This window comes from Bos mutus, chromosome 10 (genome assembly GCF_027580195.1).
Source record: "Bos mutus isolate GX-2022 chromosome 10, NWIPB_WYAK_1.1, whole genome shotgun sequence".
Classification (NCBI taxonomy): domain Eukaryota; kingdom Metazoa; phylum Chordata; class Mammalia; order Artiodactyla; family Bovidae; genus Bos; species Bos mutus.
Genome location: NC_091626.1, coordinates 82,933,937 through 82,955,317, shown reverse-complemented (window position 1 = coordinate 82,955,317; position 21,381 = coordinate 82,933,937). Strand labels below are relative to the sequence as shown.

Below are 21,381 nucleotides of genomic sequence, written 5' to 3'. Positions count from 1 at the left end.
TATAATGAAAAGCACATGTATTTTGGGTGTTAGTTCTAGGTCTTGTAGGTCTTCATCAGTTCAGTTCAGTTGCTCAGTCGTGTCTGACTCTTTGTGACCCCATGAATTGCAGCATGCCAGGCCTCCCTGTCCATCATCAACTCCTGGAGTTCACGCAAACTCATGTCCATCGAGTCAGTGATGCCATCCAGCCATCTCACCCTCTGTCGTCCCCTTCTTCTCCTTCCCCCAAATCCTTCCCAGCATCAGAGTGTTTTCCAATGAGTCAATTCTTCGCGTGAGGTGGCCAAAGTATTGGAGTTTCAGCTTCAGCATCAGTTCTTCCAAAGAACACCCGGGACTGGTCTCCTTTAGAATGGACTGGTTGGATCTCCTTGCAGTCCAAGGGACTCTTAAGAGTCTTCTCCAACACCACAGTTCAAAAGCATCAATTCTTCGGCGCTCAGCTTTCTTCACAGTCCAACTCTCACATCCATACATGACCACTGGAAAAACCATAGCTTTGACTAGACGGACCTTTGTTGGCAAAGTAACGTCTCTGCTTTTTAATATGCTATCTGGGTTGGTCATACCTTCCCTTCCAAGGAGTAAGCGCCTTTTAATTTCATGGCTGCAATCACCATCTGCAGTGATTTTGGAGCCCCCCAAAATAAAGTCTGACACTGTTTCCCCATGTATTTGCCATGAAGTGATGGGACCAGATGCCATGATCTTAGTTTTGTGAATGTTGAGCTTTAAGCCAACTTTTTCCACTCTCGTCTTTCACTTTCATCAAGATGCTTAGTTCCTCTTCACTTTCTGCCATAAAGGTGGTGTTATCTGCATAGAACCGTTCAACTTCAGCTTCTTCAGCATTACTGTGCTTCCCTGATAGCCCATCTTAAGCCCTTTATTAGAATCACTTTACCTGTTCAGCTTATCTCCAGTAGCCAGTCATATCAGGGACTACCTGCGTACTTTCTACCGGAAAGGCTCTAGAGCAAATTTCACTGGGTCTTTAAAACTCCTTACTGCAGCGCTCACTTTCTGGAAACCTTTCAAATACCCTACCGCTCCCCTCCGCGGTTAACGTTAACCTTTTGCATTTAACCTCCCAACGCTTCTTTTTGTTGCAGTCATTGCACTGTATCGAAATCATTTACATGTCTGTTTTTACTGCTTGATTGTGCGCTTAAGGGTAAGGCTAGAGCAGATAAGTTTAGCTGAGTTCCTAAATCATTCTGCGAAAGAATGAATCGTGTACTGGGTTCAGGGGGCTCACAGAAGGGAAGGTCCTCGGGCCCCGGGGTTCCCTTCGATCCCTTCGTGACGCACTGCCGGCAGACGTGCCGGGAGCTCAATCTGAGCTGTTCGGCTGGGAGACTGCCAGGAACTCGGTGCTCTCCTCTCGCTTCTCCCGGCGCCCTGCGCCCTTCGGGTTCCAGAGGCCCATCTCGCCCAGCACGCCATAGCGCGCCCCGGGGACGTGGAGGCCAGTCCGCCGCCCACAGCCGGGCGCGGCGTGCGGACTGTCTGCCGCTGTCACCCGCGCCTGGGGACGGGGTCCACGCGAGCAGAGGGCGCGCCGCGCCGCTTGGGGAGGGCGCAGGGTGGCCTGGGAGGACGGGAGAGGGCAGGCGACAGCTAAGCGCCAGACAGGGCGCCGCCACGGTCCCCGCCCTCCCTGTTCCTTCCCGGGGCGCGCGACGTGGGCCGGCCCTCCCCTCCCTCTGCCACTGGCCCACTGGACCCCTCAGGCGCCGAGTGGAGCGCGGAAGAACCCGCGCGCCCGTCGCGCCCCACGCCCCTTCCGGCCGCGCCCCACGCCCCTTCCGGCCGCCAGGGGGCGGGGCCTCAGCGTTGAGTCAGCCGCGGTCCCAGCGTTCCCCGCGCGGGCGACGAGCGCGGATCCGGTGACTCACCTCCGCCGCGCTAACTCTCCCCGGTCTTCCCTCACACACGCTCACGCCCGGCTCGATATGGCGGCGGCGGCGGCGGCGGCGGCGGCTGGGGACTCCGACTCCTGGGGTGAGGAGAAGCTCGGGGGTCGGGCCGGGACGGCCCGGCGCTGGCCCCAGACTGTCATTAACGCGACTCTCTTCCCGCAGACGCGGACACGTTCTCAGTGGAAGACCCGGTGCGGAAGGTGGGGGGCGGCGGCACTGCCGGCGGGGACCGCTGGGAGGGCGAGGACGAGGACGAGGACGTCAAGGTGGGTCCGCGCGGGGTGGGCCGGGGTGCCCGCCTTGGGGCGGAAGGTCCGACGCGGGGCCCGGGGCGCCGCCCGGGCCTGCGTGGGGACGCGAGCGCAGGGCCCGGCGGTGCCCTGTTCCCCCGGTCCGCCGGCCACACGGCCGGAGGCGGGCTGCGTGGTCTGCCGAGCCTGCCTGGCGAGTGGCGGGCCCCAGCCCGTCTTACAGGGTCCGCGCCTGCCCGGACCCCCCGCCAGCCGGCGACAGGCGGTGACAGCCGCGGCTGGGCCGGCCCACGTGCGCACTGCGCGGGGCTGAGACCGGGAGGCGAGAGCGCGGCCCCTGGCTCTTCCCAGATGGGGCGTCTCGTAACGCGTCCCTCGTGCTGGTAGCTCGTCTGCAGCCCTAAAGGGAGGGTAAGGTGGGGCCCTTGCTCATCCCACATGGGGCGTTTCCTAACACTCAAGCCTTTTTGAGCTTAGGCGTCCCTCGGGCTGGTAGCTCGTCTCCAGCCCCAAAGGCCCGCTGGTAGAGTTTGTTAGAGCTTTTAAATGTGTGAGATACTGTGGTGTAGTTTCAGCCACCTTTTTTCCCCACACACAAGTGAAATAATTTTTAGACCCCATTTTTAGACCCTCTTCTCCCTACGTGTGGTAAAAAGATGAATTGAGGACTGAGATAGCTACCTTAGTGGTCAGAAACCTGGCTAGTCTACACAGCGACTTGAAAAATGGGGCGCTGATAGAGTGGGTTATTCATCTACACGGGAACCCGTAAGGAAATACTGATGTCGTGGTTGGAGAAGGCGAGCGAGCCCGCTGTGTTGTGTTTTTCCCGTGCCTTGTACACTTCGCTTGTTTGTGAGACCTCCTGGGGACTCGTGGCTGCGGATGACAGTATGTGCGTTTGTTTTCGTTTTTCTAGCAGTTACAAATCTCTCAAGTGCAGAGTGTTAGGATTCTCATTAACGAAGTTCTCAAAATCTTTATTTCCGTGAAGATAAAATTTAATATGAGTTGGAAAATGGTTTTCTGTGGTTTTGATTCATTTAATGAATGGTTTATTCTACTGACTTCTACACCCAGCTCATGATAACAAACCTACAAATCTTTCCGCTTGAGATAAAAAAAATTTAAGCTAGATAATCGTTAGGAACTTCGTGTCCATACTGCTTTTGTTTAGATTTTACTTTTGTCTGATGAGGTGGATGTCCAATTCATTGAACAGCCTGAGGTTCAGGGATGGTGTGAGCTTTTCAGACCTTGGGGTTAATTAATAAGCAACACCATTGTGAAGATATTTACGTTTTTGTTTCATTTAAATGTTGTGTAGACATGGGAATGGATTGTGTTATCACCCTCATTGCAGAATATTAGTCACCTCCCTGCACTGTGGCAGGTTTTGTGTTTTGAGCCTTTAGTTCAGATTTGTCCTTTGACTGCTATGCATAGTAGATTCAGGAGTTAAGACATGTTAGGAAAATTGGAAATAAGGGAGAAGAGACTAGGGAATCAGGAATTACCAGAAAATGAAGTTTGAATGAAGTAGTCTAGACTGATATGAAGAAGCCCGACTGAAATTATTGTATAAGTGGTGTCTATCCTGATAAATAGAATTCTGACCACTTGTAACTAATTTTGGAGGTTTAGGAGTTGTAAATCTTACTTAAAGGTAAATGTTACATAAACGTTATCTTGTCTCTCCAGTGCATAATTTGTTTGTATTTATACAAATAGCGTATTTCTTTTACTTAAACTTTGAAGTTGATCTTTGAGTAGTAGGAAGCTGAACTTACCCATTTTATTTCCATGTTGAAATGTTGCTTTATTTCTGTTGAGTTTCTCAGAGATTTCCAAGATAAGGTGTTCCTAGAGTAGTTTGGTTCCTAGCAGTTTCGAATCAGCAGACCTGGATCTATGTTGTTGTCTTGACCATTCCTATTTGTGAACATAAACCAGTTTTGTAATCACCCCCCTCCCCCATTTCCCAATCTTAGCATTACAGAAGCTATCTCAGGCATTATTTTGCACTTTAAAGAAGTTAATATATTAAGCATTAAGCAGAGTTGTCTGACACTTGGTAGGCACTGGGTAAATGTTAATTCTCTCTTGCTTCTAGATGTAGTCTTAATTTTTCTGGCTAGTGGAAAATACGCTTAGGCTGTTTAGATCGTGTATCTGGGGTCATTTTTGTGCCACATTTTGTGCTTTCTTTAGCTCAGTAGGAGTAAGTTCTCTCCACAATGGGTGTTTATTGTGTATTTTTTGGTTTGAATGGAATGACCATGGTTGTCAGGCAAGTTTTTGCTTGCTCAGAATCTAGAGTTGAAATTTGTCACCTTGAATGGTAATGAGCAGGTTTTCCCTGCTTTCTGAAACTAGAGCATTCCTGTCAAACTTTTCCTAAGCTGAAAGAAGCAGTTACTTTAGGACGCGTCTTGCTAACGAATGCACAGCGTCAGTCAAGGTAACGCACAGATGCTCACAGACACAGGTCAGAGCTCCGGCAGCTTGGTGCTTAGACTCTGAGGAGCTTGGTGGAGAATGAACTTGGCCTTGATGGTGCCACTCTTGCTGCTTAGGGTACTCACTGCCACTGTAACAGCTCAGTGCAAAAACAGATGCTATTTTCACTTGTCATAACATTGTAAATGGTTTTTGGATTTCACTTAGCGAACACAGGTACTAAGGTACTTTGTTAGAAAAAGTGAAGTGTCATAAAGTGAACTTTCAAAAAGTAAGGAGTACATTAATACCAAATTTCTGAATTCTCACATTCTAATGCTGAGCCTTTGTAGCAGTTGTTAGCAGGGTTTAGTTTTCATGAGACTGAATAATCACAGTCCTTAAAGAATACAGTATGTGAATTTTTGAAAAGTCCTTCAAAAGTAAGGTAGGTAGAAACAGTAAGTTCTTAAGTCTGTGTCAGCATGTAGTGTTTAACCTTTGAGAGTATAGGCTTAATGTCATTTGTAACATCCTGAGAAATGAAAGGAACACCAAGGTCTTTTGTTACAGTGACTTGCTCCACTAGGTGAATGTCTTTCAGTAGACATAGCATTTTGCTGCCCTTGACTTTTCAAATAGCAGTCTGATAGTGGCAGAAGTGGATTTAGGTGAAATTAGAATTGTTCCTATTCACTGGGCGGGGAGGGGAAGGCTGTGCTTCTTCCCAGTTTAAAAGGTGAGAACCAGGGAGCATGCTTTCCTCTCACATGAGCTTTATTTCCCCTTTCTACCCTATCCTGCTATCAGCGCAGAGGCAGGGAGGAATTGTCTGCTTGGCATATATCTAGACTCCTTCTCCATTTCTGGAATGATGTGTAGGCTGTGTTGATCATTTTTTCTGCTTGCTGTGAGTACCTACCCACTGCAAGCAGGAACAATACAACTTTTACTCCATTTTACTAGACTCCCATCATTTCACTAAAACAGATAGAAGCTAGATTTATTCAAAGGGTGTAGAGTTTGTTTTGAGAAAACTTCTGGCTGTAATTAAGCGTCTCACACATTTGCTTCTATAATGTTATTACAAAATGTCTTTAAAAGACCCTAGAGAACTGGATTAGTTGAAAACTGCATGCCTTATTATGCCCATTCAGCTGTCTGTTAGGATCGTATCCCAGTTAATAGTTTAAATATACCAGAGTAAGGACATTTTTGAAGTATTGGAAACAGCACTTCTGAAGTAGAGGATTATATTTCAAAGACATGGGAGATTGTTGGGAAGTTTTCAGAAGGTAGGCATTTTGCTAGGAAATGGATATCTGGAAGGTGTGTGTGTGTGTGCATGTGTGTGTCTTATGAAAAACTCTAAACATATACAGAAGTGGAAAGAAAAGTTTAATAATTATTAACCCATGTCCAACCTTCTATTTTCTATATTCTGTCTTCCTGCTCTCCTTACCCAGCCAGATTATTTTGAAGAAAATATCAGTTGTATCATTTTAATACCCTGACAATTTTTTATAAACTAGTAAGTTTTAAGTTGGGAAGTGTGTTTGTTGCTGAAAAATATTTACCTAATATATTTGCTGTCCTGGACCATTGAGAATAAACAGGCCATTTGTTTCATGTTCAGTGTCTTGTTCTTGATCTAGCTTAGCCAGGAATTTGAAGTAGAATTGATTGATAACACTTCCAAATATGAGACAGGTCGGTATTGAGATGGAATTCAGCAGAGTGCTGAGCCATAGTAGTGTGTTAAAAGCTTAATGAATTAAGTGAAGTAGAATTTATTGAGAGAGATACCCTGGCTTTCAGAGACAAGCAAGTAGTGAGGTGATGGAAGAACATTTGAGCTTATTTTAAAAACTAAGCTTTGCTGTCAGGTCTAGCCATGGCAGGAGCTCACTCCAGAGTTCTGAGGTTTCTCAGAACAGAATTGGTACAGCTTACAGAATACCCAGTAAAAGACTCTTTTGCTTCAAGAGATTATGCTTTATCTAAACCAAACTATTGTGCTTAAGAAGAAAAGGAGGGGGTATATATATTAGTTAATGGGCTTCTGCTGTGGGGCAGAAGAGTTTTCCTGCTCATTGAAGCTGCTTCTGTTGGATGATCTATAAATACACTTGCTTAAGTTGGAAGCAGTTTCAGCCCTAAACATGTTCTCCTATTGCACGTGACAGTCTGTAGTTGTACATTATAAGATGACAGACTAGCCAACTACTGGCTGCATCATTAGAAATAAAAAGAAGCCAGGGTTTAAGTTCTTTCTGTTATGTTTTCAATTCTTAGTTGTATTTAGTTGGGAAGCAGGTTTTAAACTTGAAAAACACCCTTTTTTAGAGAAATGGCTCAAATGATGCTGGGTGTTTATCTGAAGAACGTAAGTATAGATAAGCAGGTAGTTAATAAACAGCTTCTCTTGTGAGGAAGTTGGCCATTTTAGAAGAGCCTGGTTAATATTGGAGATATTAATACTTTAAATACTTGGAAATACTTTTGGAGGTAAAAGAAATACTTTTGGATATTGTAGTTGAAAGATTTATTGACTACCAGTGATAATTGGCTAAAGAATTTAATTGGATATTGATAGGTAACTCTTGAACCAAAAACAACCATTAATTTTAGCTGTTTCTCTAGGAACCCTTCTTGTATTTTATCTGAATTTTTTGTCAGCATTTACAAAGTCTTGATGTTTAGGGAAAATTGGGAAGTTTTAAACATTCTACTTTTACGCATTTACTTTTATAACTAAGGATGCAAAAACTGTCGTAAGTTCATGGGGAAAGCTTTGGGGATTACATTTGTTCGGAAGTGTGACCAGTCTGTTTTTTCTGACGTCACTGTGCTCCCCTCTGGAGGAGCTTATCCTCAGTATAGGAGTGACTGCCCCTATAAGAAAGGAGCAGGCTTATCCTCAGTACAGGAGTGACTGCCCCTGTAAGAAAGGAGCAGGCTCATCCTCAGTACAGGAGTGACTGCCCCTGTAAGAAAGGAGCGTCTTCTTCCCAGCGCTGTGGGGTGAGGCGCCTTCATGGTCCGTTTATGAGCTGAGGAGCGGATGTCGTAGTTGTTTCCAGGACTTGGAGACGGGAGCCACTGTTTTTGAAACCGTTTCTGTGCTGAAAATCCGGGTGGCCTCATTACACTTGCACTGAAGGGACAGTGTGACAGCCGTCTGGAGTAAGGTTATTCTTCGATAGCGAAACCAGGGGCGGGGTAGAGGCGGGATGCAAAGTCAGGGTGGATGCGACCCTGGACAGGCGGTGACCTGGGGGGTGAGGTGTTACTGGTACAGGGGACTGAGGAACGTCAGCACTGAACAAAAACCCTGCCGCGTTGTGCTGTTTCTCTGTGGGGGTTACTGGGATGGGGCTGCTCATTTTCAGCTATGCCTCTCTCCTCTTGAGCTCCTGCTCCCAGAGGCTGCTAGACTCATTTGTTAAAATTAGTAGAATCCATCACAGGCAATTTGAGATGAATATCTGACATAGTTGCAGCTGGGCGTATCTTAGTACGTACCATAACCCTTCTCTTTGATATGGGATTCCCTGCAATTCCAGGGGACTCCATTCCAGGACTAATTGAAAGAACACATTTTGATGTGGAGGGACCTAGTTCCCAGACATTTATACTTCAGATTCAGGTAAGAAATGATGTTTAGTATGACACTGTAAAGAAATATCCTGTTCAAAACAGGTTCCTTCATTAGTTTTCCAGATTGTGTGATAGTTATCTCTGGGTCTTTGTGTCCGTGTATTACAGTGGGGATAACACTACTTGACTTGCAGGACTTTTGTGAGGGTTAACTGTGTTACCATATGTAAAGTCCTTTGGGGACCTTCCTGGCAGTCCAGTGGTTGGGACTCACTGCCACGGGCCCAGGTTCAATCCCTGGTCAGGGAACTAAAATTCCACAAACTGTGCAGTGTGGCCAAAGAATTAAAAACAAAATTAAACATAAAGTCTTTAGCACAGAGCTTAGTGTAGAGCAAGCACTTAGTAAATGCAATCTATTGTCGTCGCTGCTGTTATCGTCACTGTTATTAGTAGGGAGTTACAAACATCCCCTAGAAGTCAGCAGGTAGCTCTTTTGTCTAAGAACCATATAAGTAGCATACCACTCACAAACCCAGCTTTCTTACGTTCTCTGAAGATTAAAATGACAAAAACTTCTAGTAGTAGTCAACTTTTAGTGTTAGCTCTCTGGTTCCTTTTGTGCAATGCTGTATTGATGCAAGCACTTAAGCAAACCGGCAGGGTGATACGAACATTTACCGTCTTAATTTCTAACTCTTAGATGTTCAAAAAGTGACTAGCTGGTTTGCTTTCGTTGTGTTTGTTAACTATGAACTATGGGTTAAATTGCAAAAGTAAAGTGATTATAAAAATACTTCTCTTCAAAGTTCTTCCCACTCCATGGCAGCCTTGATCAGGATGTTTTATTTCTTTGGATTTAGATTTTTATTAAGAATCAACGCTTGGTTACTTTACAGACACCTAGCCTGATTCAGATTTATGGCCTCTTGGTTTATAAGCCAGAAGCTTGCTGTCGCAGCTGTGGCATATTCGTCAGCCCTGCCCCTCCGGCCTCGCCAGGGCCTCCTGCCTTGCCCGTCATCCTCTGGCTAAGCTTCAGGTGGCGTGTCCTAGGGCGCCTGGTGGTGGTTGAGACAGTGGTCAGGTTACCTGTAGGTTAAAGCCCTATTTAAACACAGGACTGTGTCTTTCTGTGTTGAACTTAACCCTTCTAAATTCTGTGGACCCTTTAAAAATTGTTTGATAATTGTTTAATGTTTAGCTCAGGGACTGTGTGCTAGGCATAGAGAAGAGAGGCTGCAGAGCCACCTTGAAGTGCCTGCCCAAGTTAGGGAGTTGGTTCCATGAAGCTGTGGATCAGCTCTTGACTCCTCTGTTGTACTGAGCTTAACTCTTTTTTCTTTTTTTTAAATTTAATTTTAAAAAATTGGGCTTAAATTTTTATAAAGATTTAATTCATTTGCCAGGGTTATGTTGTGTGAAATGTTGCTTGAAATAATTAAAACCATTAGCCAGAATGTTGGCTGCTTTTACATTTGGGAAAGTAAGTGTAAAGACAGCTCAAATTTTCTTTTAAAACTACTGTGAATTATTTAAGAGAGGCCATTAGCTTTGGCTTGGTGGTCTTGTGTTTTAATTGTTAATGGAGAAGCTTTTTTGTGGAGTTAGACAAGTTGATATAAAAGTTCATATGGAGAAACAAGTGTGCAAGAATGGCCAGGAAAACACTAAAAAACCTGAAAAGGGGAATTAGCCCCAGCTTACATTAAAAACATACTATAAAGCCTCTAATTAAAACAGTACATACTAGTACATGAAGAGACAACAAACCAGTGGGATAGAATAGAAAGCAGAAATAGAGCAAGTGTCTAGGAAAACAGTATATGGTAAATCATGGGGCAAAGATGGGCTTTTTAAAAAATTGAAGTATAGTTGATTTGCAGTATTATAGGTTTCAGGTGTACAGTGTCAGTCACTTCTGTTGTGTCCGACTCTTTACGACCCCATGGACTGCAGCATGCCAGGCCTCCCTGTCCATCAACAACTCCTGAAGCTTACTCAAACTCATGTCCATCTAGTTGGTGATGCCATCCAACCACCTCATCCTCTGTCATCCCCTTCTCCTCCCGCCTTCAATCTTTCCCAGCATCAGGGTCTTTTCTAATGAGTCAGTTCTTCGCGTCAGGTGGACAAAGTATTAAGAGGAGCTTCAGATTCAGTCCTTCCAGTGAATATTCAGGACTGATTTCCTTTAAGATTAACTGGTTGGATCTCCTTGCAGTCCAAGGGACTCTCAAGAGTCTTCTCCAACACCACAGTTCAAAAGCATCAGTTCTTCGGTGCTCAGCTTTCTTTGTGGTCCAACTCTCACATCCATACATGACCACTGGAAAAGCCATAGCTTTGACTAGACGGACCTTTGTTGGCAAAATAATATCTCTGCTTTTTAATATGCTGTCTAGGTTGGTCATAGCTTTTCTTCCAAGGAGCAAGTGTCTTTTAATTTCATGGCTGCAATCACCATCTGCTGTGATTTTGGAGCCCAAGAAAATAAAGTCTGTCACTGTTTCCATTGTTTCCTCATATGTTTTCCATGAAGTGATGGGACTGGATGCCGTGGTCTTAGTTTTTTGAATGTTGAGTTTTAAGCCAGCTTTTTCACTCTCCTCTTTGACTTTCATCAAGAGGCTCACTTTCTGCCATAAGTGGTGTCATCTGCATATCTGAGGTTATTGATATTTCTCCCGGCAATCTTGATTCCAGCTTGTGCTTCATCAAGTCCGGCATTTCTCGTGATGTACTCTGCATATAAGTTAAATAAACAGGGTGACAATATACAACGTTGACGTATTGCTTTCCCAATTTGGAACCAACATAGTGGTTCACAGTTTTTAAAGATAATACTCCATTTATAGTTATTATAGGATACTAGAAAGGTGGACTTTTCAACAGATGGTGCTTTGACAACTGGGTAACTATTTGGGAAAATATAAAATTAGATCCGCACTCAGATCCATCGTAGAGAAGAAAACATTCCACAGGATCAGAGATCTAAATGAAAAAACAATGGGGGCATACATCTTCTAGAGAAAACTCCTTGCTTTAAGAAAAGACTTTCTAATTGACTTGGAATTCAGAGCAGTAAAAGAAAAGTTAAAATTTTACTCCGTAAATGTGGTGGGGTACATAACACTTCGTGGGGAAACACTGTAGGCATTTCCGTTAAGAGAAGAACAAGGACTTGATCCCCATTTTCTCTGCCACTGTTCTTTCATACTGTACTAGAGGTTTTGCCAGTGCGATTAGATAAGATAAATCAATTGTGGAGCCACACAAATTGGTGAAGGAGGAGTAAAGCTGTCTCATCTGCAGATGATGTGGTAGTATACCTGGAAGACCACAGAGACTCAGTGATGGAACTAACTTAAGTGATAAACGTAATTGGTAAGGTACGTGGGTTTCAAAGTGGTGCAGTGGTAAAGCATCTATCTGCCTGCTGATGCAGGAGACACAAGAGACGTGAGTTTCATCCCTGGGTTGGGAAAATCTCCTGGAGTAGGAAATGGCAACCTGCTCCAGTATTCTTGATGGAAAATTCCACGGACAGAGGAGGCTGGTGGGCTGCAGTCCGTGGGGTCACAGAGAGTCGGACACGGCTGAGCACAACATATATGTATTTACGTTTATACAGTAGCAGGATATAAAGTTTACATACAAACCCTGTAGCTTTCGTATGATACAACCACCAGAGGACAGAAAATGGAAAGAAAATGTTTACAGTGGCAACAGGGAAGACAAAATACTTAGGAACAAACCTAATGAGAAATATGCAAAACCTTTTAAGAGAAACTTTAAAAAATTCTTTGAAAGATACAGAGGTAGGCTTGAACAAATGAAAAGATAGCCCTTTTTCTTGGCTAGGGCAGTTCAACATTGTGTCAGTTCTCCCAAAATTATAAATTTAATGTAACACCAAAAAAGAAAAAGAAAAAAAAAACCCAGTGAACTTTTTTCTCTGGTGTTAGAATAATAAAGATCACAGGGAAGAGTAAGCATGTAAGAAGTATTAATGGAGTTTTCTTTTGTTTAGGATAACTGGGATGATGATGATGATGAGAAAAAAGAAGCAGCAGAAGTAAAACCAGGTGATCCATTGGGTTTCCTCAGTTTTGGGGTTTAGATCTTACTCTGATGCTTATGTTAAGACAACTAACAAAATGCTGCAAACTTGGAAATTTTGGTTATTTTTAGAAACCAAACATCCTTCTGTTTCATTCTCTTCTCCCTGCATCTCTTTTCTCTTTCTCTCTTTAAAATGTAAACAGATTAGAGGATGAGGCATCACAGTTGAATGGTCTAAGTCCCACCTAAAGGACTGTGGGGAAACATGAAAGGAAGTGTTTGGATCTTAGGGGTGAGATTAGAGAGGAGAAAGAAGTCCCAGAATTTTTCTATTCTTATTTGCCAGAAAATCACCATCTAAATTGGAGCTGGGAGAGGTTTGATCTCTTGAAGTATGTAAGTGTCATGTCTGTCTCATTCATAAACTAGAAAATATTTAAGATTAACTATGATTAAAACATTTCTTTACTTTCAGAAGTAAAAATTTCAGAAAAGAAAAAAATAGCAGAGAAAATAAAAGAGAAAGAACGGCAGCAGAAGAAAAGGCAAGAAGAAATTAAAAAGAGAGTAAGTCCTGTTTATTTTCCAAAGTACAGAATCCTCGCGTCAGCAGTGGTGCAGAACCTTAGCAAGCAGCAGATGCTACCTGGGTGTGTAAAGGGCTTTGTAAAGGCTATGCATGGATATCATCAGATAAGGTGATCCCAAACACATGGAATTTGTGGTTTTTGCAAAAACCAAACCGAGAAGCGTTATGTGTTAGATGCCTTTCAGGTTTTCACAGACACTTTGAGGCGGCAGGACTGTCTTGTGCCCACAGTCAGGGCTTTTGTCAGTGTCTTGCAGCTCTCTCTAGCTGAGATTAGTCTTTTTTTTTTTTTTTGTACATTTTGAGTAAATATAAAAAGCATCCATTTCTCTGCCATGTAGTATATAAATGTTGTTTTTGATTATTTGGAGCAAGATCAGGAATTTTGTGTTCATTTACTTTTTGAATAGAAAACACATTTACATGATTCAGAAATCAAAATGGTATTAAGAGGGGCTCCCAACTCTTCACAGATTTGTTCTCTTTCCCTTTATAAGTAAATACTAGTGTATTTACTTATACACTGGTGTATTAAATACTGTATTTACTTAAATATTTACTTAAGTATTTACTTAAATACTGGTGTATTACGATGTCTCCAAGGTGACTTTATATATTTGTATACAACTACATGGTCATATTCCACCCATTTTTTATTTTCACCTTGGCTTTAGTTAATAATCATGGAAATCTTACCATAGATCATACATAGCAAGCTTTCTTATTTTATTTTTAACCTGGTGAAACAACTCCACAGTGAAAGTGCCTAACCACTGGACCACCAGGGAATTCCCTTGACTTTTTATTAAGAGAAATTTCAAGAAAGTAGCATAATGGGTCATATACAAATCACCTAAATTTACCAGTTGTTAATATTTTGCCAACTTGCTTCATCTGTTTTTTTTTTTTTTTTTGCTAAAATATAATCCAATAAATAACAAACATTCTGCATTTTTCCTTTGAATACTTCAGTATGCATTTCTGAAAAAGCAAAGCTGTGTCTCATATAATTACGCTCCGAATGTAAGTCATTTTTAAACGTCGTCTACATTCAGTTTATGTGCATCTAATTGTCCCAGAATATCCCAGCATATGCTTTGTTCAGGCAAGCACCTTGCATCACATCAGGTCATATAATGTCTGTACTATTATTAGTGATGCTAAAATTGATTACTGAGTCAAGTTGATGACAACCTGGCCCTTCTCCTGTAACATTACAGATTCCTTTTTACTGCTGGCCCAGTTTTAGGAGTGTCACTGGTGATCATTGCCTAATTATTTCTTTAGGTGTCAGAAAGGTGATACTTCATTCTATGACTTCCATTTTCTTATTGGCTGACTTTTCCCCCTTTTTTTTCTGTTTGGTTACTTTGGATATGGTTTGTACTAGAAAGCATAAAAGCTTAATTCATTTAATTACTAATTTTCAGAGTAAGGAGGGAGTGTGGTAACTTTAAGTGGTGAAAAATGAAGGATTTTGTAGGTTTCAGTTTTTTCTTTTTGAGTAAATTTATGGACTTACAGGTCTTTATGAATTTCATTTAGATATAGCGATTATTTTTTTTAATGCTTAATTTGTCCCAGCGTTGGACAGTGGGGTCCCTCTAAGTTGTTCTGTCTTCCTCTGTTTCACAGAGCCCTGCTAGTCTGTGAAAGGTCCGTGGTTCTGTGGCACAATAAGCTCCTCTGGTGAACTCTCTTAGGCCTGGAATCAACTGCTGTGATTCCTTCTTAGTAGCAAATTATCATGGCCAACAGTATGTGAGAATGTTTGTTTCCCCCCAGTCAGGAACGTTTTAGATGCTTTTTAGTAACTTGTGTTTGTATATCTGAGATCACTTACATGTATGTTTATCTGTTCAGAACAAGGAATGGATTCTTACAGCTCAAAGAAGTTGGTCATTGAAGTTTAGCATTATACTTACTTTATTGTATCTTGATATTAGTCTCCAAAGTAAAGAAACCTTACACTCAGTGCATTAATTTTATCTCAGGTGAAGTGTTGTTAAAACATACTCAGTTTTGATGCAGGAAACAAGGGTGTTCAGGTCAGTCAGTACAGTGGAGATGGTCCCCTTTTTCTGAAAAATCTTCTCCATGAGAAACAAAATGTGACCTGTCTCAGAAGTGGCCTTTTGAATTAAAATCTTCAAACTGCACAGGTACGGAGATTTGTGAATGGCACAAATTCCCTTCACCTTTTTCCCACTATTATCAAAGGTATCTCCTGTTAGTAACATATTCGTTATAGAAACTTATGATGGCATATAGAAAGGATATAAATTAGACTATTAATTGTCCTGTCAAAGAAGTGGAATAAAAAGATAAGGGGGAAATGTTTTTCTAATTCTTTGAAAAAAATTTTTTTGTATGTCTGTATAATATTTATTATGGATGTGCCATATACTTGAACCATTCTGTTGTGGAACATTTAGATCATCTCTACATTTATTTGATATTATTATGAATAATACCCCATTTGACCTCCTTTTGGTTAAATATTTGTGTGCATCTTTGGTTTCTTAAGAGGAATATCTAAAAGTGGAATTATTTTATTAAAGCATATAATAATATTTTTAAAACTTGATAAATATTACCACAGTTACTCTAGAAAAGATTTTTCAGTATACAGTTTTAGTCAGAATATAAGAAAGCTATTTTCAACTTGTCTGCAGTCTCAATTCCTTAATTAAAAAAAAATCACCATGAAATAAACCCAGTCGTCAAATCTTAACTCTGTGACATTACCACCGGTGTTAACCTTCTGTTACCATGGGCAGGCTGCTTAATCTGTGACTCGGGTTTTTTTCCTATAACATTAGGATATCTAAAAGAATTTACTGTAGAAATACAGTAAACACTATGAATGTTTGTTATTATTTATATATGTCCAGAAAAAAATTATATACAGGATAGATATGTACTGCGTTCATTATAACCAGCTATTTTCAAACTTCATTTTAGTTAGAAGAACCTGAAGAACCTAAAGTGCTAACACCAGAAGAACAATTAGCAGATAAACTGCGGCTTAAGAAATTACAGGAAGAGTCTGACCTTGAATTAGCAAAAGAAACTTTTGGTAAGTGGGGGTGTGGTAACAGTGTAGTATTGAAGTTGTAAGTGAATACTGTGGAGGTCTTAGTAGTTTGAAAATTCAGAAAACATCTTTCTTGAAGAAACATGATAATTTAGGTATTAGAACTTAATCTCTTTTGTTTGTATTTGAGGTTTCATTACTTAATGTAGAGTGAGATACATGCTCAGATTTTTGAATAATTTGAGTATTGTATAAAAGATGATTAAGTTACTGAACCCAAATAAAGTATACTGCTGATTTAAGTATATGTATCCGCTGGATGAAATTTGGGTGAAATGTGAGTCTGTAACTTTCTGAGATTTAAGCGTTTGACTGTAGGCGTGTCACTGTCTTAAAGTCTCGTAGGGTTTAGGCAAGAGCGTGCTGGCCTTGGTGAGGCTGAGGCTCTGCCCCTTCTTGGCCTTCACCGTGCCCTACCCTCGGAGGACTTCCACTCCCAAGTCCCGTGCCTGCCGCTGTGGTTAGGGTAGTGTAAAAGGTATGTTCAGGATTCTGTAAATTTAAGTTTAGAGAGTTCCAGGGGGAGTTACATGGCACAGAGGATGAAGATTCAAAGTCAGAGAAAATAGTTAAAAGTTCTCATTTTATTTACTTGCTGTCTCTGCTTATTGAGTACTTTTTCAGAGTAGAATATCCTGTTGAAACAGTTAAATAACCTTGAAATGAAACCTAGAAGGATCTAGTTATTTTGATCTCTCCCCCGGTCCCTTCTTTAAAATGGACCAAGCAGGCTGACTGTAGTGATCACTCTCCTTTTCACTGGAAGTGTGAGCTAACTTCTTAGTGAGTCTTCAGCAATCTTAAGAGTTGCCGTGGATGCTTCTGTGTACTGGCAAGCGCTTGACATGTCTCCACCACTCTCATCGCATTACAGAGGGCACGTGCCCATTATCCTGTCTTCATAGGATGGTAAAAGCCACCCCTGTGTTTATTAAAGAGAAGGGTTTATGTGGTAATAAATTCTAAGATGGGACACACAGTTACAGATTAAAAGCAAAAACATGTATTCATGCGGTGATCATTTGGTTAATAGGGTTTTAATGTTGTGTTTCTAATACTAAAGTACTGGATCAGTGTGAACAAGTAATGACTTGATTATAGAGGAATAGGTGACGCTGGTGTTAAAAAGAACTGGCCTGCCAGTGCAGTAGACGGAAGAGATGCAGGTTTGACCCCTGGTGGGGAGGATCCCCCGGGGTAGGAAATATCAACCCACTCCAGTCTTTCTTAGAAAATGCGCCATGTTCATGAGGCTGCAAAGAGCTGGACGCGACTGAGCACATACAGCGCACACACAGAAGCGTCTGTCTCACAGCCTAGAACCCTTGAAAGCTAGATTAAAGTTTCTGTTGGGATTTAGCACATGGTTTACTCCTACGTAGCTTCTGTGGTTAGCTGGATACTTGGACAGGAACCATCTTTGTTGGCTTTTTTCCCTTTGTCTTCAATCTTTGCTGTAGGCTGTTCTTGGACAAGTGCTTTTAGAGCTTCCCTTTTGTGCCAGGGACTCCTTTGGGCCAAGTGAAGGCTATGGTCCCCTTCTTAACATACTGTTTTTAAATGCATAAAGTACAGAGGATTTTACTTACAAAGGAAACCTATTTATTTTGGAATAGGTATCAAAATACTGAATAACCTGTGACACAGTAATTATGTACAGACCACTTGGATTCTGTCCGAAGAGTTCAGTCGACTCAGGTTGGGAACCTCTGTTTTAGAATGAAATAATAGGGTTATTAGGTATGATAGGCTTCTTTCTAAATTTTAAAAAATCTGATAGTTTGCGTGTCCCCTTTCTCCTACAGGTGTTAATAATACAGTTTATGGAATAGACGCTATGAACCCATCCTCAAGAGATGACTTCACAGAGTTTGGAAAGTTACTAAAAGATAAAATTACACAATATGAAAAGTCACTATATTATGCCAATTTTTTGGAAGCCTTAGTTCGAGATGTTTGTATTTCATGTAAGTAATTCTCATCTCTGACCCCTGTGGATGGATTTAAGTAGGGGATGTTCTAATACACTGAAGATTTGCTTTTTAGCAGGTAGCTTAGGAATGTTGTTCTGCAAATACACATTAAGTGGTCTTTTGAGGACGCTGAGTGTTTTTACAGTGGCTTCCCAGAGAGACATCTGTGCTTGTTGGCACAACAGCTAATAAAAGACTAGCTTCTTGTTTTATATTGAAGGGAGCTAAGGAAGTATCTTTTGGGGAAAAGCATACAGAATTTTACAACTGAGACCACAGATGAGTGTCTTTTCACTTTATAAATGAGGAAGCCAGCTGCAAGAGCTGCCACGCAGTCTCTGGGTCCGTGGGTTTCGTTTCATGCTCCCAGAAGAGTCATGCGTTTCAGGGGCATGGGGTATGGGGACGGCAGCCAGTGGTGGTACAGCACCAAGGTGGGAGGGCCTAGTTTTGCTAGTCTTTGCTATTTTTAAGACCGAGAACGAAATTCTTCACAGAAATTTTAAAGTGGATTTTCTTTGGGAAATGATTACTAAGTGGAAGGTTCTAAACTTGGTCAGTGATATGCCTATAGTTGTCATTTTATTTTGTACACACTATTTGTTCTGTTTCAGAGGTGCTAACCAAAATTGAACACTTTTTTTGGTAGCTAAAAACTCGTGTCTGTTTCCAGCTTTATATTTTAATGGGGTGGAAGGATGCGTTGGCCAAGTTTATTTCCTGGTAGGGCAGGCACTTGGGACTCCTGAGATACCTACTGTTTTCATTTTCATTCTTGTGCTAGAAAATGGAAACCTCAGGGGTCGGGGAGTTGTCGTCTGTGGCTTTGAGGATTGGCCTTCCATATTGATTCAGATTCTCCCCTCTGAAAACTAAGGATATGTAATTTCCATAAGGCATGGTTATTCTGTGTGTTTAGACTGGATACGGAAGAATGGTAGGGAGCACTGTGAGCTGTAGATGTTTCCAGTTTCTGGTTAAACAGTGGTGTCTTGGCGACTATAGATCATCATAAAGTTTTGTTGCTGGGTTTGCAGTTTTAAACAGTTCTGGTTTGTGAGCCTAGCCATAGACTTAAGATTCTCTATCATGTTAGGAGAAATTAACAGCCTTTTACAAGTTACTGAAGTTAATGATGGACAAATTAGATTTCTCATGACACCGTGAAGAATGTGTATTTTGCTTTTTTACTTATTCTCTAAAATTCTTAAAAATTATTTTTTTTTTAGTGGAAATTGATGACTTGAAAAAGATTACCAATTCATTGACTGTACTCTGCAGTGAAAAACAGAAGCAAGAAAAGGTAAAAGAGCGAGTTGGGTGGGAAATGTGTGTTACACGCATACTGGGGTGTAGACATGGTATTTTCACCAAGGCTGGTTAGGAGAAGTCAAGAGCTCACTAATACCATTTATACTGGAATAGGACAGGGGTGTAAGTGCCATTGTCATCCTTCTGTTTGTAGACATGTTCATGTTTTTCTAAAGTAATAATAGAAATTACCCTGGCTTAGTTCTGGAATCTCAGAGAACTCGGTTTTTCTGGAACCAGAGTTTTTTTTTGACTCTGAGGGTTGCTGTACCTAATACAGATGCCCATAGTAGATAAAGTCTTAAGATCTAACTCTCTCTTATCTTCAGCAGAGCAAAGCCAAAAAGAAGAAGAAAGGTGTGGTTCCCGGAGGGGGACTAAAGGCCACCATGAAAGACGACCTGGCGGACTACGGGGGTTACGACGGCGGATACGCACAGGACTACGAGGACTTCATGTGACGCTTATCTTCTCCTGGCGTCTTCTTTCTGTTGCCCACAATCCCTTCAACATGTAGCACAACTTCCTTTCTTTTCAGTTCTGCCAAATGCTACAATCAGAAGTGCAGTATCTTTTGTGCTGGTTATTTAATCCCTTGACACTTAGGTGCTAATGTGCAAATGAGGGAACTTGGATCTTGTTGCCAAGGGGTTAAAATTGGGAATCTCTGTTGCTACTAAATCATAGTTTTAAAAAACAAACCTAATAATGTTGTCATTGTTGCTATCTGATTCCATAGCAGCAGTCACTAAATTGGAAACAAAGGTTGCAACATGACAAAAAAAAATTGTGTAGTATTTACCAGCACCGTTCAGTAATACAGCCTTAACCATACCTCCTTGAACTACTTCATAACTTGTCGAGAAAAGCGGTCTGCTGCAAGGGCATGTGGTGTGCACCTAGTATTAAAATTGCTTTGTCTTAAGATTGAGCGTGAGGATATTAAAAATACAGTGTGGAGAAGACTGCTGATCTCAGCGAAGATACGGCGGCTGCAGAGCACTAGTTTGATAATTAAATGACCAAAACCCTCCAGCTTTGAAGCTGAAGAAGGTACACCTCTCCATCGTTGCAGTACGAGTTGTGGAATCTCTATAGACTGTATAGTCTCTATTTATCGGGCTGTTCTACTGACGGAGCTTCAGATGGGGGAGGGAAACTCCCCACCTGCTCTACTTGCCTGATGTGAGTGTCTGAGAAACAAATCTCCCTTTGTTCTCCAAGACTGCAGTGGAACAACTTTTAACAGGGTTTTGGCATTTCCTTTCCTTTATAAAACATGCTCAGCAAATTGCACCAGTTAACTACAGTTTGGTAAATTGTTATGTTAACAATTATGACATCTGCAATGTTTTATAAAGCAACTAATTTAATAAAGTCACTATTGTGAGGACTTAAATTTTGTGTTACCTCCCAAGAGATATTTTTGGAGAGTATAGAACAAAGCTCTTGGGACGAGAGTTCTATATACTGAGAAAGCTTTGTAGGTGCTTGATGAGTAGGTGCAGTTCTAGAAGAAAAGTGATTTGCAAAGTCCTTAACAGTGTCACTCTAGAGCAACAAAGGGACGGAGCTGCAGTCCTCTTATTTATTTGGAGAAATTATTTGGTTGCTTAGATACTAAGGCCTAATTAAATACCTAGAAGTATTTATTTTGGAGTAACTGAGCTTGTAACTCAGGTGATGGCTGTATGCAGAGACTGGGTGATCTTCTCTATTATATATATTCTGGTTACCAGTTTAACCAAATCTGTGCTTAGAGACTTTGTTGGAAACTGCCATGGAATCAAAAATGGGGACAGAGCAAGTATTTTAAATTTCTCTTACATAGGAGTAGGAGTCTCAATCAGAGCTCTGTAGACCACCAAGTGGAGACAGGGCCATCCAGTGACTTGAGGAATTTACAGAATGGACTCTACAGCAATAACTACAGCCAATAAAGACTGCTTCAAGGCAGCCAAGGGCTAAGGTTTCCTTAGCAGTAGTAATGACATACACTGAATTTAAAATCTATTTTATTATAGAGATCAGTTTCTAACAAATGGAAATGTATCATCTGTTCCTCAACTGTGTAAATAATATTAAATTCCTTTGAAACTGGAATCTACAGGCACAGCTATTCTTTACTAAA

The 21,381-nt window shown here is 41.5% G+C and overlaps 1 protein-coding gene across 1 annotated transcript; it reads left to right on the top strand.

The window, feature by feature from the left end:
- Nucleotides 1-1,451: 1,451 nt before the first annotated feature.
- Nucleotides 1,452-21,353, top strand: EIF3J (eukaryotic translation initiation factor 3 subunit J). Its single transcript, XM_070378337.1, has 8 exons — nucleotides 1,452-2,007; nucleotides 2,088-2,191; nucleotides 12,249-12,303; nucleotides 12,756-12,847; nucleotides 15,834-15,948; nucleotides 17,772-17,933; nucleotides 19,169-19,242; nucleotides 19,580-21,353. Exons 1-8 carry the CDS (start codon nucleotides 1,959-1,961, stop codon nucleotides 19,709-19,711), a joined length of 783 nt encoding a protein of 260 aa, XP_070234438.1. The 5' UTR covers nucleotides 1,452-1,958; the 3' UTR covers nucleotides 19,712-21,353.
- Nucleotides 21,354-21,381: the final 28 nt, after the last annotated feature.

What these genes read in the sequence shown, in the direction of transcription:
- EIF3J (XM_070378337.1), top strand. Translation starts at nt 1,959, where the DNA reads ATGGCGGCGGCGGCGGCGGCGGCGGCGGCTGGGGACTCCGACTCCTGG. An exon ending in TGGGGACTCCGACTCCTGGG is followed by an intron (nt 2,008 to 2,087) that starts GTGAGGAGAAGC and finishes CTCTTCCCGCAG; the next exon opens with ACGCGGACACGTTCTCAGTG. An exon ending in AGCAGCAGAAGTAAAACCAG is followed by an intron (nt 12,304 to 12,755) that starts GTGATCCATTGG and finishes CTTTACTTTCAG; the next exon opens with AAGTAAAAATTTCAGAAAAG.